Here is a 17,030-nt window from a genome sequence, read left to right as displayed (position 1 = left end):
ACTCTGTATAAGAAATACATAAGAAATAGCATTGCCGAATGCTGTGGGGGACATAAATCAAAGGTGCAATACCTGCCATCAAGGAGACTGCATTCTGGTTGAGATAGACAAAATATAAACATGGAAATGGATAACTCTTAGAAGAAGAAAATAATAAAAATTCAACACAAGAGGTGGGAAGGGTCTTATGTGCATGACTGCTTGACCAATAAGTGGTCCAGATCATTGTCCTAAATCAAGGTCATCAAACTTCACAGAAGACTTGGTTGGGTTTGGGAAAGGGCTTTGAGCAAACTCAATCCTTGGGGATGGCCCTGGGTAAGTAGAAAGGGGGCAGTAAAGCCACCCAACTGGAGAAGTTAAGAGTAAATGGGGGAAAATGGGAAAGATTCATTCATGGGGCAATCAAGAGACTGGAAAGGCAAAGGGATCAGGATGGCGGGTGGTCAGAGATAAGATGAGTCTTGGCCAGACTGTCGAGAGCTTTGAGTGTTAGTTTAAGCATAGATTTTCTGTTAGGCAGCATTAGCTATTGACTGTGTTTGACTGAGGGTTTAAATTGATCTAAATCTGTACTTCCCAATCTTCACATGGGACAAGTAGAAAATGATCTTATTTGTAGAGCACATGGCAGTAAAGATAAGGAGATTTGGAGACTTGAGGAGAATGTAGCATAAACAACTTGTCCTGGTTTGCCCATAACTTCCCCAGTTTTAGCAGCAAAAGTCCCATGTCCAGACAAATCTTTCAATCTAAACCTGCACCAGGACTGCTTTGTCACCTGTGAGGATGCTTTTGGTCAAAGGAGACTAGCCTACAGGCTTTTCCCACACTTGGACACTCTGGGGTCTGAGAGTTTGGATCTTGCATTTGGGCTCATCAGTTGGGAAACTGGTTGAATAATAGTAGTTTAGGGTGATGAGTGTGCAGGATGGACTGGAGTTAGGGAGAATGGTCAGGAGCTGTTGGTGGAGTCTGGCTTGAGGGGATAAGGACTCAGGCAAGATAATGATGGCATTGGGGAGAGAAAAAGATTTAAGAGATGTTATTTTCTTTCTTGACAACTAAGTGAAAGATTGGAAATGGAGTGAGGGAGAAGAGTCAGAAGTGACTTTAAAACAACTGCAGTTTTGTTCTTTTATGACCCAAGCATTTATTGAATGCCAGCTGGGTGTAATATATTGTACTCAAAGTTGAGTGAGAAATGTCTTCTCCTAAAGTCACTTTGGATCTAATTGGACAGATAAGAAACACTCCAAATAATGAAAATAGCTGTAATATAAAGGCGAAAGATCAGGGTGTATGGTCCAGTGGTTAAGGAGCATGGGATTTAGAGCAGAACTGGGCCACTGGATTCGAATCCCAGTTATACTCATACGTGACCTTGGGCAAGTTGCTGACCTCTCCAAGGCTCAGTTTCCTCTGAGTAAAATATAGATACACTATTAATAGTACCGACCTCTGAGGTTATTGGAAGGAGATAATGCCTTCATCATGGTTCACGACATGTAATAAAATTTTAAGAAATATTAATGTCAATATTATTATCACATATAAAACTATTAGACACTAGAGATTTACAAACTAGCAGGTATCAAAGGTACCAAGGAAATGGTATCAAAGGAAATGAACTTATAATATGGAATCCTAGAGAAAAAGGCTTAGATAAATCAACAAGTCCCAGAATTCCAGTCATAGTTTCACATCTGTTTATGCACATCCTCTTCTGAACATTTAGTTTGTAATTGGTGTGTCAATAAGACACAATTGTAACTACAATTTCAGTCTAAGGTTCCTCAGACATTACATCGCACAGGACTGTTAAACCATGTTTGGACGTCTGACATTATGTGACAGTAGTTTCCAGGGAAGGCTCTCTATGTAATTTCTTTGTGTTAGGTCTTTAATCTAGGTTTTATAGTAATGGATAAATTCTACGTTTTTTCAGTTTTTAATTTTTCCTGAATTATTTTAAATCTAAGTTTCTGATTATTTCCATTGGTTGGATGTTAAAAGAGGAATTTCTATATCAAAGGGCATGCATATTAAAGGGTTCTTGGCAACCACCTCGTGATTTCTTACCAGCTCTGGGCACGATGTTGTTTTTTTCCTTTGACTTTTATTACTTTTGCAGGTAAAAATTGTTAGCTTTCAACTACAAATTGCATATATTTGAGCACTAAGACAGTCGAATACTTTTTCGTGTTTATTAGTCATTATTTTTTTTTCTTATAATGAAATATCTGTTCATGCCTTTTGCTCATTTTTCTTTTGGTAACATGGTATTATTTGTCTCTTCATTTAAATGGTCATATTTCTTGCAAACTCCCCAAGTTTCTTTTGAAGAAAAAAATGTTCTTTTCTTCAAAAGTTTCTTTTGAAGAAAAAAATGTTATACTTACATGAAACCGTTTTTGCATTAACTGTAAAGCATTATATCTTTATATATTTATTGTTGAAACATCGACTTCGTTCACATGTTAGAATCATGTTATATAATAAAGATGTCATTGAAAATTCAGAAATAGGTATGAGTGGAATGTGAGCTTCATTCGGGCAGGAATTTTTATTTGTTTTATTCACTGCTGCATCCTCAGTATCTAGAACTATATGTGGATCAACATATAATAAACCCATAGATGGGCAGTTTTCCACCAAGATAACTTCTTCATTTTATTTTCTTTTTTGCCTCAAGCCAGAAGTGAATAGATTTGTATATAGCTGGCAGGCCAGAGCTGTGAAAAGATGGTCTTAAAATCCTGAACTCAGGAAATTCATTTTTCAGAACCTAACTCTCTTTTCAGAAATATTGTAAACCTAATTACTAATTCTACCTCATTTATTTAAGTGATAAACCGGAGACCAGGAAGAGTTTAATGACACAAGCATGGTTTTCAGCAATGTGATAAAATACACAAGTTGTTTTATTTTTAATATACCAGCATTTTTAACTCCTAAATATATGACAAATCTCCCGGTCTTCCCGTGCCTCATTTGTTGTTTCCTGGGCACCTATAAGAATAAATTGTATACAAGGTCTAAAAGAAAACATGACGGCGTGCCTTAAAACTGATTCATTCTTTGGTTGCCTATTGTGGGGAAAGATTTTGCATAGAAATTTATGCTAATAAATATATTCTCCTGTGTAGACCTCAGTTCAGCTGCCCACGGGTGCCTGGTCTCATCTTTTCTAAAGTTTTTCTGTTCTGTTTTTATCCCTAATTATCCTACCTTGCATTATGTTTTCTTTTTAAGGTGCTTTAGTATTCCTGGAAGAAGTTGATATAAAATTTCATATAAATGTGCATTTTACTCCAGGCCTGTGTCCTGAATGGATCACTTACAGCAGGAGGCAATGTATAGTGGTTAATCACTTAGTATTTGAGTCACACAGACTCTTAATTATGATCTTAGGCTAGTTACTCAGCTTCCCTGAGCCTCAATTTCTTCATCTAAAATACCAATAAAATAGATATTTTTAAAAACCCTGCTTCTATAGGGTGGTAAGGGAGGATTAAATAAAAATAATTTTGAAAAGATTTTAACATAGAGCTTGACATATAAACATGCAGTAAATGGAAGCTACAACTGAATATTATTATTTACTGTCATCATGTTCATCATAAAACTTGGCCATGACTTTCAGTCACTCAGGTACTATTAGTAAATGTAAGAAAAGCAAGTGATAATGTTGAGGGTGAAAGCTCTGGGTAGCAAAAGATGAGGAAAGAGAGATCCCAGCAAGTAACTATCCCAGAAGTAGCCCATTCAGGATATATCAGTCAGAGTTCAGACAGAGAAGTAGAACCACTTGGAGATAGATGTGGATGTAAACACTCATATGCACATAAATATACATACATTTGTGTGCACATATACACAAATGTACATATGTGTATGAGCGTATACATATGCATATGTGTATATAGACACGCATAGATACACATATAGACATACACATCTGTACACATATGATTTGACCTTACACAGTTGTAGGAGCTGGTTAAGCAGCGTCTGCACAGCTTGCTATCTGTGTGGCTGCTGCTGGAGCTTGAAGTCCAGCAGGCAGGTCTTCAGGAAAAGAAGATGAGGGTAAAGAGGGAAGACTAAGGACAAGGTGGAAGCACAAGCATGAGCCAGAGCCCCACAGAGATGAAGTGGAACCCATGCCAGTTCTCGTTGCCTCTGCCCTTGGTGGTGTGGTGCGGGTGGGTGTCTGTCTTTGGTTACGGGGTAGAACACACACAGCCGGTCCAGGAGTCACAGCAGCTGAAGGAGGATCCAGGGGAAGGCGGAGCCGGTCAGTTGGCTCCTCGCACTGAGAAGTGAGCCTGCAGGTAATTTGAGCTGCCAATTGGTTGCTGCTTTACTTCTGCCTTCTGCCTCCCAAAGCATAGATGCCATTACCAAATGCGAGGATCTGTTTTAAGGATGAAGACACTGAGGTTTGGAGTTAGTCATTTGCCCCAAATCCCACAGCTGGAAAGGGCAGAGCTGGGAATCAGAGCAGGCCCAGCTGACTCCAGTGTGTAATCTCTTAAACCTGCAAAGTTATAGCCTCTCAAAAGGGCAAGAAGGACAGAGGGGCACCTGCAGCACAGAGGTTAAGATTTGGTCTTTGGAGCCAGAACTCCTGGGTTCACAGTCTGGCCTCTCCGCTTACTGACCGTGTAACCTGGGACGAGTTACTTAACCTTGGTTTGCTTCAATTTCCTCGTCTGTCAACTGGGCATGATTATAATACCCATATCAGAGGCTGCTATGTAGAGTCAGGGTGTTAAGATATGTGAATTCGTTGTAACAGCGCCCAGAGCTTTAAGCATCCTATGAATATAGGCAGTCATCACCCCAGTTTGCTCAAGTCAGCAGGTTTCTGCTCGTCTGCAATAGCAGATCACTAGTCAGGCCCTCCTGGGTGTCACTCCCTCTCCCTGCCTCCATTATGGATGAGTCTGCCGTTGGGCAAGCTTAGTGGTGTAGCTGAGTCAGTTTCCTCAGCTGCATCTACCTTGGGTTTTGAGCCTCCTGCCTGCTCCAGGAAGTCAGAGGTGATGTTGCAGTGACTTACATTAGCCCCGGTGCCTGCCTCTGCGACTGGACAGTACAGTACTTCCTAGAAGCAGGTGCTTTTTGGGTCTGGTCAAGTTGGAGCTAAACAACTTTATTACTAAATGAAGCTCAAAACACTCTATTTTAGGAGGGTTGATAAAATGCTGGATTGCAGCACAGCTGAAATAGATGATTAGCTTTCACTGAATTCTTGCCCAGATGGAAAGCAGATAATTACTATGAAAATACCAAGTGTTCCGGTAACCTTTTTAATGAGTGAAGAACGATGTAGTGCTTTCATCCTTCAAAGAAAGGGGGTGGTCGCTGATGGCTGGGGTGTGATGGAAGGAGAACGGAATTGGAGGTCAGCCTGCTCGTGTGTTATTTCTGATTCTGCCATTTACCTACTAGGCACCTCGAACGAGTTACTCAGTCCCTCTCAGTCTCCTATCCTCGTCTGTTAAACGGAGATAATAATATGGGTTGTTGAGAAATTAAGTGAGGTGATGCCACATACCTGGAGTACAGCAGATGCTAAATGGACAGTGACCATACCTGGAACTTGCTGGGATGGTCACTGGTGTGTCTCTGCCTTATAACTTTTTGGTTACCCTGCTCATCCTCATTTGTGCTCTTTTTATTATTTCCTTGTTTTTCTTTACCCGTCCACCTTTTCTCTCTTTTTCTCTCCTGGCCTTTCATTGTCAAGGTTTTAGGTCTTCCAATCCTGTCAAGAGCCTCATATTTTTCCACCACTGCGCTTAGAGAAGGAGTCAGCAAACTTGTTTTGTAAAGGGCCAGATGATAAATATTTGGGGCTTTACAGGCCATAGGGTTTCTGTTGCTACTCTTCAACTCTGCCATTGTAGTACAAAAGCAGTATTAATACACAAATTAATAAACATGGCTGTGTTCCAATAAAACTTTATTTACAAAAGCAAGCTGTGGGCCAGATTTAACCTGCGAGCCATTGGTTTCCAACACATGATATAGAGTTTTGGAGATTATAGACTCCTCTCGTGGAACACCCACGGTCAGCTCCTTGAATCTCCTGGATCTCCAGTTCCCACCATGACGCTGAGGAGCCTTTGGTGCCTCCACAACTCTTGGTCCATCTTTTTCCTCAGTACAGTCTTTAGACAGTGAATCAAGAAGTGATTGGGAAAAGGTTACTTTGTTATTCACAATGGGATACCATTCAAGTCTAGAAGATTCAAAAAAAATTTTCATTTAGACACTTGGATCATAAATGGCTCCGTCCATTCAAAACCGACTAATGGTATTTGAGCAGTCAGCATTAGGTTAAATTTGTTAGCCATGGCAGAAATATACAAGCACGTTGCTGGTACCGTGCACTGTACATAGTTATCAGCTGATTCTCAGCCCATCTCCAAAGCAGCTTGTAGACACTGCACTGTGGTTAAAACACACTGCTTTTCATTAAAGGGAAAAGCCTTTTTACTTCAAGATCTATGTATGCCATGCGATAGCTATATCCTAGGCAATTTAAACTCTTTCAGCCTCAGTTTTCTGGCCCATAAAATAGGGATAATAATAATATTGATATCATGGGCTTACTGTGAAAACTAAATGAGATAACGCTTTTAATGCCTATTACAGAGCAAGGCAGCCATAAATGTCCATTATGGTTTTTTATAAGAAAATGTTTTTGACAGTTTTGGAGTTTCTGAGAGCCCTTTCAATTGTGACTTGGGAGTAGGATCATGCGACGTTAGGCTTGCCTCATCACCTCCTCAGGATGCTGTGACCAGGCCTCCATTTTTAGGACTCAGGAGCTAGAAATTCTCTCTGACTTTTGACTGGTGCCACAGACCATCTTCTTGGATGTCACACAATTCTTGAGCAGTCTGCATTCGCAGCTCTCCTACCTGGCCATAGACTTGGCTTCTCTCTTTCACTAACATACCTCACTCCCTGGTTGTCAAGAAGTTATTTTCCAGTGTCAAACTACATTTCATCTGCCAGCATTTATGCTTACTACCTCTTTTTACTCTCTTCAGGAGGGATGGAGGGAAAATAGGTCATCTTCTTTTCAGAAAAAGAGTAAAGTTAAAAGTCCCCCAGACATTTCTGTTATCCAGCCTTCTCTTTTTAGTCCCTTTAGTTGAGAACCCTTCATATTCCAGTCATTTCTTCTTCTTCTTAAAATACGACATTAGAACTGAACATAATAAGTACCTAGCCTACTGTGAACTTTCAGGAAGGATATTGTGTGAATTTTACCCAGTGTATTTCTGTGTAGAAAACTGACATCTTTTTCTGCCCAAGCTGCACCCATAGTCAGTCTGTCAAACAATGTCATCTCTCCAAGGACAAGGCAGCTCCCGGGAAGGGTAACAATATAATTACAAGACCAAGCCCACACACCACCCCAGAAAGTGATTTCTAGCTCTTACCAATATGTCAGGCCAATAGCTCACTTTCTAAAAGCTAATAATCATAACTCCCTATAAGCAGTTACCAGTTTAATATTCATAGGACATGCACCCTAGTGTCATGCTAGCTTTTGCTGGTTCACATTCAGTTCCCCACTTTCTGAAAACTAGTATATAGAACATGCAATATTTATATTAAGTAGTAATTCAGAAATTTGCCGATAACTTAGTTTCGGATAAACAAATATGTATATAAAATGCCTCCTATATGTTTAGTGCTGTGGGAGGAATAGGGGGTGATGAATGTGGTCCCTACCTCCAAGGTCAACTTTTCAATGTCTTAATCTAGTTTATCTAACCACGCTCTACACTACTTACATGACACAGCTTCAAGGACAAAATATCAGGGTTACCTGATCAGTTTCTTTCTTTAAGTCAATGTTTGGGCAGCATTTATATGAAACTGCATTAAATGTCTTGTCATCACTGAGCACCAACAGAGTTCCCAAGTTATTGTCCAATTTAGATTTAATAACGTGGCTGAAGGAATTCCCATTTTCTCTTCTGTGGGAGGTGAGTATAGTAGTCTGAACAGAGGGTGGAAGATTGATGGGTGCAGTCAGTAGCAACTTTGCTTAATAATGACAATGTACTTGAAGTGGCACCATTTAGCATTTCTAGAGACGTGGCTGCTTTGCTCCCCTTTTATATAACTTGTCACGTCCAAGAAATGACAAGAGAGGTAGTTTGAAATAGTTGGAACACATGTCAGAAAAAATATCTCCTATCATGGTTACGCTGAAAAAGACCAATTTCGGCTTAAGCAGTTTTTAATAACATCCTAAAGCCCTCGCTGCTAAACACAAAACGGGCTAAGAAACACTGAGAAGGACGGAACAAGCTGTCTTGCATGCATTTTCTGGTGGATGAAGAATGCTTTCACTGACGGAGGCTTTCCTGGGAGCTTCCCATAGAGCCCCCCTGGGGTAATATCTACAGTGGCAGCTACCCTGAGCCACATGAACTTACTACCTCTGAAACGTGCTGTAAGTTACTAATTCTTTGGTGTCTCATTATCCTCATCTATCATGTGGTAATAATCATAGTACCTACCCCGTAGGGTTGTTGGGAAAATTTAGATTATTGTTCTTTTGTGTTGGCTGTGCAAGGTGTCCTATAACAATGGAAAGAGGTGTTATATTTTTAAAGATGCCACTAATAGCCCTGACATCCTATTATTATTATTATTAATTATTATTAATAATAATAATTATTATTATTATTAGGTTTTCATGACAACCTGATATGAATCTATCTGTGCCATGAACAAAATGGCTGAGTTGGAGAAAGTATTAAAAAAATCCACCTAAACGCGTCATTTCCCCGGGTCAGAAAGACCCACGTCCTCTAAGTTCTTCCCGCCTCCACGGCGCTCTCTCCGCCGGCTTGCCCAGGCTTCGCTCCGGTGATTTTTCTCATCTCTAGGAGCACGTGCGCGGCTCTTTGATAGAAAGCCGTTTGCGAGGAACAGAATGTTTTTCTGCAGCTGTGATATGAGTGGTATCAAACTTATTGACTAAGTCGGAACACAGCTTCGTGTTTTCTGAGGGGCTTCCCGCCGGCGTGAGCGCGGAGGTGTTTGTGACTGGATGGGTCAGACTCCCCTCCGCAGCGAGACGTGTGGCTGTATATACGAAGCGAGCTGGACAAGAAGCAGCGTTTCCCTTGGGCGCAGTGGCCAATGAGATTATCCGTCCTGTGAATTTGCTAATGAAGTGTCAGTGGCCCTGAGCTCCAGCCTCACTCACCCGATGGGAAGGCTTTACTCACTCCTTCCCCTCCTGTCACCACCAGGCCAGGCCAACAGCCTGGCATCCAATCAGTAATCAGAGTAATTTCTCATAAATGCCATTCTCCCGAGCTGACTTGAGTTTTGTTAAATTTTAAAAATGTTTGATAATGAATCTCGCAGCTCTTGGGTTTTCCTTACAGATGGAATCGGAGAACGGCCCCACATTTACACCTGTTCTGGGGACAGATTTGGTTGAAAGTAGCTTTTAGGTTCTTTGTGAATCACAGACCTTTCGAACTTGCCTCAAAGATATCCATGGGCTCTTCATTAAGGGAGTTAGTACACTCCAAATGAGGAGGTCCTTATCAGTCAGGGCCATTGGCTGCAAACCATAGTAACCAACATGCTCTCACTTAAACCCAAACACACTCTATGGGAGGCCATGGAAATGTCACAGACTGAGGGAACAGGCAGTGCTCTGGGCTTTGGAGGGGCAGTGACCAGCATCGCCCTGGACATCCCGCAGCAGGAGGTGGTCTGTGTTCAGAGATGCATCCTTCAATCACTTTTAATTTTGTTGTCACTCTGCCAAAGATTCAGATTCTTGGGAAACAACGCAATTGGCTGTCTCTCGGTTAGGGAGGGAGAGGGCGCCATGTCTAACGGTCTTGCCAGATTATCTCCAATGGGAGAGAAGTTTCTTAAAGAAAAATTGGGGTGCTGACACCAGAGGAGGGAGGATTGAATGCCAAGGGACAAAACTACAGTGCTTGCTACCCTGCATTTCTCAGGATGGACTCATGTGTGTGGCCCATTTAAGAGCTGATATATAATTGCGAAGATCCATGACACCTGCTCCAATTTACCTCACTGCGTGGCCAAACCTTATGTTGATGATGGGTTCATCCGTTGACGGAAACTTCCCTTTAGTCAGAGCCTGGGCCTGTGTGTCCTTACTGCCTTCTAAAATAGTCTTCCAGCATTCAGAGCATTACCTGCTTACCAGATGACATGAGGCCCGCCAGCTCTGCCGAGTTGGTTACATGAGTCTGACTTTGGCCTTCACACCTGGACCTGTGCTGAATCAGAGGGGGCCCCTCTGAGCAACTTACGAAAACATAGCGGGTGTTTTATTATAAAGCTCCGAAAAGAGTGGGTCTACACCTGTGTACTATATGACAATGACCCTAATCAAAGATGGTGCTTAACGCTTACCTCTGTCCTGGGCCAACACTTGCAGGGCAGTTAGGCTCAGCCTTCACGCTTAAGGCAGGCCTCAAATTTATACGTTTGAGATTATCACAAAGGAGATTTTTCAAAAAGTTCCAAATGTACTGCAAGTATCAAAAGAAAAAGATGTATCAGGCAGGGTTCTTAGCCGCGACCAAGTAAAATCCATTGTAGGTAGTTAAAAGGGGCGGTGGTTCAGAGAATCTCCAGGAGTGCCAGAGGACCAGGCTGAGAAGCTGCACACCGGAGCAGTGCCTCAGGCCTACCACAGAGCCCCAGAGAGCCCCAGGCTGCCCTGGCACGGCTGCCGTGGATCGCTTCACTGAGGCTGGGCTTGGACCCTACTGCTAGATGCCTGTCATGGCTGGGCCTATAAGCAGGATTTATTCGTCTCCACTTTCACCCACAGGGATTCCTGGGGCCCCTGCTTTCTGAGTCACCAGCTTGCCATGCAGAGTGTGCTGCTAGGGCACCCTTTGGAGAAGGCCAGGTCGCAGAGGATCCTGGGACGGCCCGTCCCTGGCTTCCTACTTGGAACAGAAGGCCTCTGCCTGGGAGGAGGTGTGCTCAAAGAAACAACAGGTGTTCTTACAAAGACAACTGTGTGACTTCTTACAAAGGCAACTGTGTGACTTTGAACTTGTGTTAATTATTTTAATGGACCACATCACCCATACTGCACTAGTAATGAATAGATTTTAACATATTTTATAATTGTATAAATCTTGTGATGATGTCACATTCTATTTTTGTTTAAAACAATTAAAGGTCGTAAATGTACCACAACTTTTTTTAACCTTTTTATAGTATGGTTACAAATATACCGGTATTCTCAAAACGTGAAAGTGACTCTGACCACTCTGGGTTCATTCAGTATCAAACTCTGTGGACAAGTTCTTATACAGCTCCATTTTAGCATTATCATCTGAGACATGGGGTAATAATACTTAGCTGCATACTTATTAGTATTAACAATCTTGGTATTGCTAAGTATTGCTAGATATCAACATACTAGTGTTTCCTATAATAAGATGCAGCTAAGAATGATAATTATAACAATTTTACTTCAGTTCTTTAGTTAGTACTAATGAACTTGTACAGCTTGCCAGAAGGGTTAAGTACACAACAGAAATTTGCAATTGGATGCTTACAGCTCATTTAATTCAGTGTTCTATTTCTAAAACACAATCACGTCCCAGGGGACAGTGGAGGCAAGAAATAAAACCGATAGGAAAATCGTGCGATTCTTTTTCCGTTCATTTTATAAATATTTATTAAGCACCTACTGTGTTCTGGGGATAAAACAACATGGTTTCTTTTTTTTTTTTTTTTTCAATAGCTGGGTTTCATTTATTCTAAAATGTAAAACAAATATACAAAAGTATATGGTTCTTTCATTATTTGTTGAAGATTATATAATATATTGAACTAAAATTGATTTCTTGTAATGTATCCCCATTTGTTTTAGTTTTACTATGTGCAGCATCAGGGAGCAAATACAACTCTTTTCAAAAATAGATGTTCAAATGTTTGGAGGTAATTCTTTTTCTCCAGCTCAGATTTGTCTTTCGGAGGCAAGTACCCTACGTAACTACCAGGGTTCCTCTTGCGAGACGCACTCCCCATTGTCCCACTGCTTACATGGTCTCTTTCTTAAAGTGTGCGGCCAAGTAGGAAAAGGGGGACTTATCAAGAGACTATTACGACACATTCAGATCATGCTAATCCACAGAAGAACAATGGTCGGTTATGCCCTAGGTCATCAGGGTCAGCTTCTAGGTACCAGGGTTGTTGGTTTGTTTTTTTTTTCTTTTCATTTTCCAAGGTTTGTTGAGATGTAACTGACATGGGACTGAGATTCTTGAATGGAGTCTTAGGGAAGGGAGAGGGGCAGCCATGACAGAGAGGGGGACATTTGGGGTAAAGAAGAAATGTGAAAGCTCTTGAAGTTAGACAATTGCAGCTCTGGCTGGAAGGGAGAAGTTGAGGGAGGGATGACACCCTGTCAGATGCCTTTGGAAGTGAAAGTGGAAGCACTTTTTTTTTTTTTTTTTTTTTTTGCTGCTGGTGATAATGCCTAGAATTTACATTTTGTGTTAATTTGACCTCATTTACATAATGCCTATTAGAAAGACTAGTTTAGATGTTGCTTAATTGCCCTCTTTCTCTTGCTAATCTGAAGGCTGAGAAAGTCAAGGTAATGAATGACCTTTATTTGGCTGAGGAAGAGAAATTTGATTTGATATTTTGCTGTCACAAACCTTTTGCTTTCATATATATATTTTTTAATATTTGCTTTTTCCTAGCCCAAAAAACCTTACTTTGTGCATTTCCTTTTATATTTTTTCTTCATACGTGTGTTTTCTTTGTAGATATAGTGTATGTACTTTCTATACTTTTTTCCATTTAATATTATATAATTTCTTTTTTTTTTTTTTTTGCTTTCCTAGTGTATTCTTAATACTAGTCATTCATAGATGCCCAATATTTCATTGCCTAGTCATTGGAAAATTGTTATGCTTCAGTTTTTGAATAGTTTAGGCAATATTGTAATGACAGTCTTTGCGTATAGATTTTTTTTTTCTTCTGTTAGATTATTTTCCTAAGAACATCAGTAACTCTTACCTTCCCACTAAGAAAAATAGTTTTATGACTTAGGGTTTTCATTTTTTCGCCTCTCATTCTTTTATGTCAATAACCATTTCAGCATGAATTTTTATGCATTCTACTTTCTCTATCTAGCAGCATTACTAATGTGTCAGTCCAGACATGTTTATGTAACATTCTACAATACGAGCCCAAGAATTCCTGCCATCGATCAGTGTTGCTGTAATATGTGGGAAAGCAGCAGCCCAGGCTATGGAAATACCATCACAGAGAGATTGTGATGGTCATAAAAAGCTACTTTAATCCGAAGATCTGAAGTTCTTCTATATTATTTCCTAGATTTTCTTTGAGTTTGTATCTTTCATCGCCAACTCATAGCTCATCATAACTCATTCTTTACTTAGTAATCCTTTAGATATTTTATTCATTTTCTTACTGCAGTAACATTACTTACTATTCAATCACTACCTTTCCTTCTTAGAGTTTGAAATTATCGCTGCTGTGTTCGTATCGACCTACTTCCTATTCATCTTTTAAACTTTATATCAGAAAGTTGGTTCCTAAGGCCACTGAAAGCTCCAGCCACATGACTCAGTGATTCCACTCCTGGATATTTACACTAGAGAGGTGTTCAAACAAAACATGCACATAAATGCTTATAACAGCTCTATTTATAATCATCAAAAACTGAAAACAACCCACATGTTCTTCATTAGGTAAATGGATACTCTGTGGCGAATCTACACAATGGAATATTACTCAGCAGTGAAAAAGGAACAAACTGTTAATACACACAACAACTTGGGTAAACCTCAAAATAGTTATTCCAAATTTAAAAAGTTAGTTTCAAAATGTTATATAATCTATGATTCCATTTACATGACATTCAGGAAAAGAGAAAGCTATAGTGATAAAAAACAGATCAATGGTTTCTAGGGGTTATGGGTATAACTACAAAGGGATAGTATGTTAATTTAATTCAAAAATAATGTTAATTTAAAAAATATAAAAAATCCCAGTCTTATCAAACTATGTAGTCATGTCTTTTGACAAGTTACTTAACTTGTCTGAATCTCAATTTCTTTACCTGTAAAGTGTAGAAAATACTCTCTACCTTGAAGAGGTATAATGAAGATGAAATAAGATGTTATAAAGTATCTACCTGACGCACACAGGAAGCTTCTTTTGTTCTTTTCCATGGTGAAATTTCTTCTTGGGAGTAGATCCTTTTTTATTATTTCTATCATCTTTTTTTTTTTTTTTAACAATTATTTGGCTCTCAAGGAACAGATTAGAGCCATTTAGAGTTTCAAGGAGGAAGATGACTTTTGCTTTAAAAAGATCATTTAAGCAGCCTTGTGAAGAGTGGTGAGGAGTGTTGGAGGGTAAGAATGGTAACAAATTGGCCAGTAAGAGGTGTCGCGGTCATCCAGATGAGAGACGATGGTGGCATGGGGCAATGGAGAGGGAGAGAAGTTGGCAGGTTTGAGATTTATATTTTTGGAGGTAGAACCAACAGACTTGATGATGATTTTACAGGTGAAAAAAAGTAGATAGTGGTGTCATTTACTGAAATGAGAAACTTAAGGGAGAAGCAAACTTGAGTTGTAGGGGTAGTCATTGAAAATCAAGAATTCTGTTTGGACCTGTTAGGAGTGGAAAACAAGTAGATAGTTGGGTATGAGATTCCAGGGCTGAGGACCAGGCCAGCATTGTCGCGTTCATTTCTAGGACTGCAATACACAAAAACTGTCAGTTTCCCAGTCCCACCCTTCCATATTAGGTTTGCAGGAGCTTTTTTCTGCTCTTCCTCTGACCCAGCCATGGGGTTTTTAGCAAAGTACCTCTTTAAATCCATTCCTAAAAAGACTTGTAGAAATTTTGACTAGAATTCAGATTATGCTCATATTATTCACTGCTGCCAGATCCCGCCCCCCCCACTTTTCCTGTTTAATGAGATTTAGGGAAAGATGACATCCAATATTTCCAAATATCCAGCCTGGAAGTCATCAATCATATTGTGTATGATTGAAAGTGCAATAGTGCCCCCTTATCCGAGGTGGATGCATTCCAAGACCCCCAGTGGAAGCCCGAAACCACAGGTAGCACTGAACCTTACAGATACTGTTTTCCCTATAAATACACACCTTTTCACTTAAGGGATGCACTCTCTCTTTGGCATATCTGAATTGCCAGCATTACTACTCTTGTGCTTTGGTGCCATTATTAAGTAAAAGAAGGATTACCAGAACAATAGCACTGCGATATCATGACAGTCGATCTGATCACTGAGGCGGCTACTAGGTGATTTATGGACAGGTGGTGTATACAGTGTGAGATGCCGGACAAGGGGATTATTTGAATCCTGGGCAGAACAAAGTGAGATGGCGTGAGAGTTCATCACACCATTCAGAATGGCACGAGATTTAAAACTCATAAATTGTTTATTTCTGGAATTCTTCATTTAATATTTTTGACTGTAATTGATTGTGGGAACTGAAACCACAGAAAGCAAAACCGCGGATAAGGGGAGACTATTAATAAATTACTGAGAGCGCTGATGAATATGCAAATGCATGACATACAATATACTAAGAGATTATATTCTAACCTATTTTATTTTTATTACCTCAAATTTCAAGTTTCGTCACAGACAAGAGAGTGAAATTCAAGATATAATTTTCCTTGATAAGTCTCAAATTCAATTTGATAACTATAAATTAGCAGTTGCTTCTGCGAAGGGAGGAACAAGAATGGTATTTGGGGAGTGGTATTGAGGAAGCCTCAGAGGCATCTGCGAAAAGTTAAAATTCTATAGAGCTGGGTATGGGGTCAGTGTGTTCATCAGACTCATCTGTGTTGGAAATGTTTTATAATTAATATTTTGTTCTTTAAACACATAAGTAAAAACTAATTTAAAATTTAAACCCGAGAGACAGTGCCCTCTCTCTACCCACTCCATCCTCATTAATCACCATAAAGAATGATCTATTGGGTTTTTCTCTCAGAAAATGTAATTACTTTGTAATGAAATGTTAATGCTATGTTCTATTCTTAAAGTCACTTGTTCTAATGATAAAGCTATGTCTTAATGGAGTTGCTAAAATTTCTTCTAAGTCATTCTTTTAATATTTTATACTTGTCGGATGAGTGGGTCATGATCTGAAGCTTCTTTGTTTTTACCAACAGGACTATTTCAGCAAAAACTCATCATCAGGCTGTGAACTTCAACATCTTCGAAGGCATGGTTTGCCATGGGGTGCCCGTAGTGACTATTTCCAGAGGTAAAGTGGTATATGAAGCTGGAGTTTTCAGTGTTACAGCAGGAGATGGGAAGTATGTTCCCCGCAAACCGTTTGCTGAATACCTTTACAGACGGATCAAGCAGCGAGACCAGGTGAGTTGTGCCTATGTGACAGTTACCATGGGTTGGGCTGTCACCCGCTCCTGGATCTTGTCAGTGTTGTCGTCACATATACTCAATTTAACACATTCCTGGGGTGTCAGGATTGATATGAGAGTTTCGAGACAAATACCGGTTTTCAAAGAAAGAATCATTATTAGATGGTTGCACTTCCCCTTGTCGATAGGTGTCTATTCAGGGTTTCCTGATGGACCAAGTCAGGTTTTCCCAGGCAAATTTAGGACTTCTGGAAGCTTTTGGCAATTGGATTAGTCAGGGTCCTCCAAGAAGCAGACACCCAGGTGGATAAAGGTGTGACATTTTTATTAGGGAAAACATCTGTGAGAGAGAATGGAAGGGAGCCAGGAAAGGCCGGAAGAGCCCTCTGACTGCAATTCAAGTCTAACCCTGGTAAAGGAGAGGAGAGAAAAGGAGGCAGAGTATCCTAAACTGTCATACAGTCTATGACAAGTTAAGCAAGGCCTTCAGGCAGCAATTGAGCCAAGTCTCTGGTCATCGGCTTGAAACAGCTGCGGGAGGCATGGCCCCCATT

General features: G+C 40.2%; 1 protein-coding gene across 1 annotated transcript in view; it reads left to right on the top strand.

Annotated features, from left to right (window-relative positions):
* Nucleotides 1-16,787, top strand: part of DPYS (dihydropyrimidinase) — a 54,217-nt gene extending 37,430 nt beyond the window's left edge. The window contains exons 8-9 of the mRNA XM_011373285.1: nt 16,264-16,471; nt 16,665-16,787. Of these exons, the coding sequence (XP_011371587.1) occupies nt 16,264-16,471; nt 16,665-16,787 (331 nt within the window). The remainder of the gene's footprint in view (nt 1-16,263; nt 16,472-16,664) is intronic.
* Nucleotides 16,788-17,030: the final 243 nt, after the last annotated feature.

This window comes from Pteropus vampyrus, unplaced genomic scaffold (genome assembly GCF_000151845.1).
Source record: "Pteropus vampyrus isolate Shadow unplaced genomic scaffold, Pvam_2.0 Scaffold222, whole genome shotgun sequence".
In the NCBI taxonomy this organism is placed as follows: Eukaryota; Metazoa; Chordata; class Mammalia; order Chiroptera; family Pteropodidae; genus Pteropus; species Pteropus vampyrus.
This window is presented reverse-complemented; position numbering and strand designations above follow the sequence as displayed.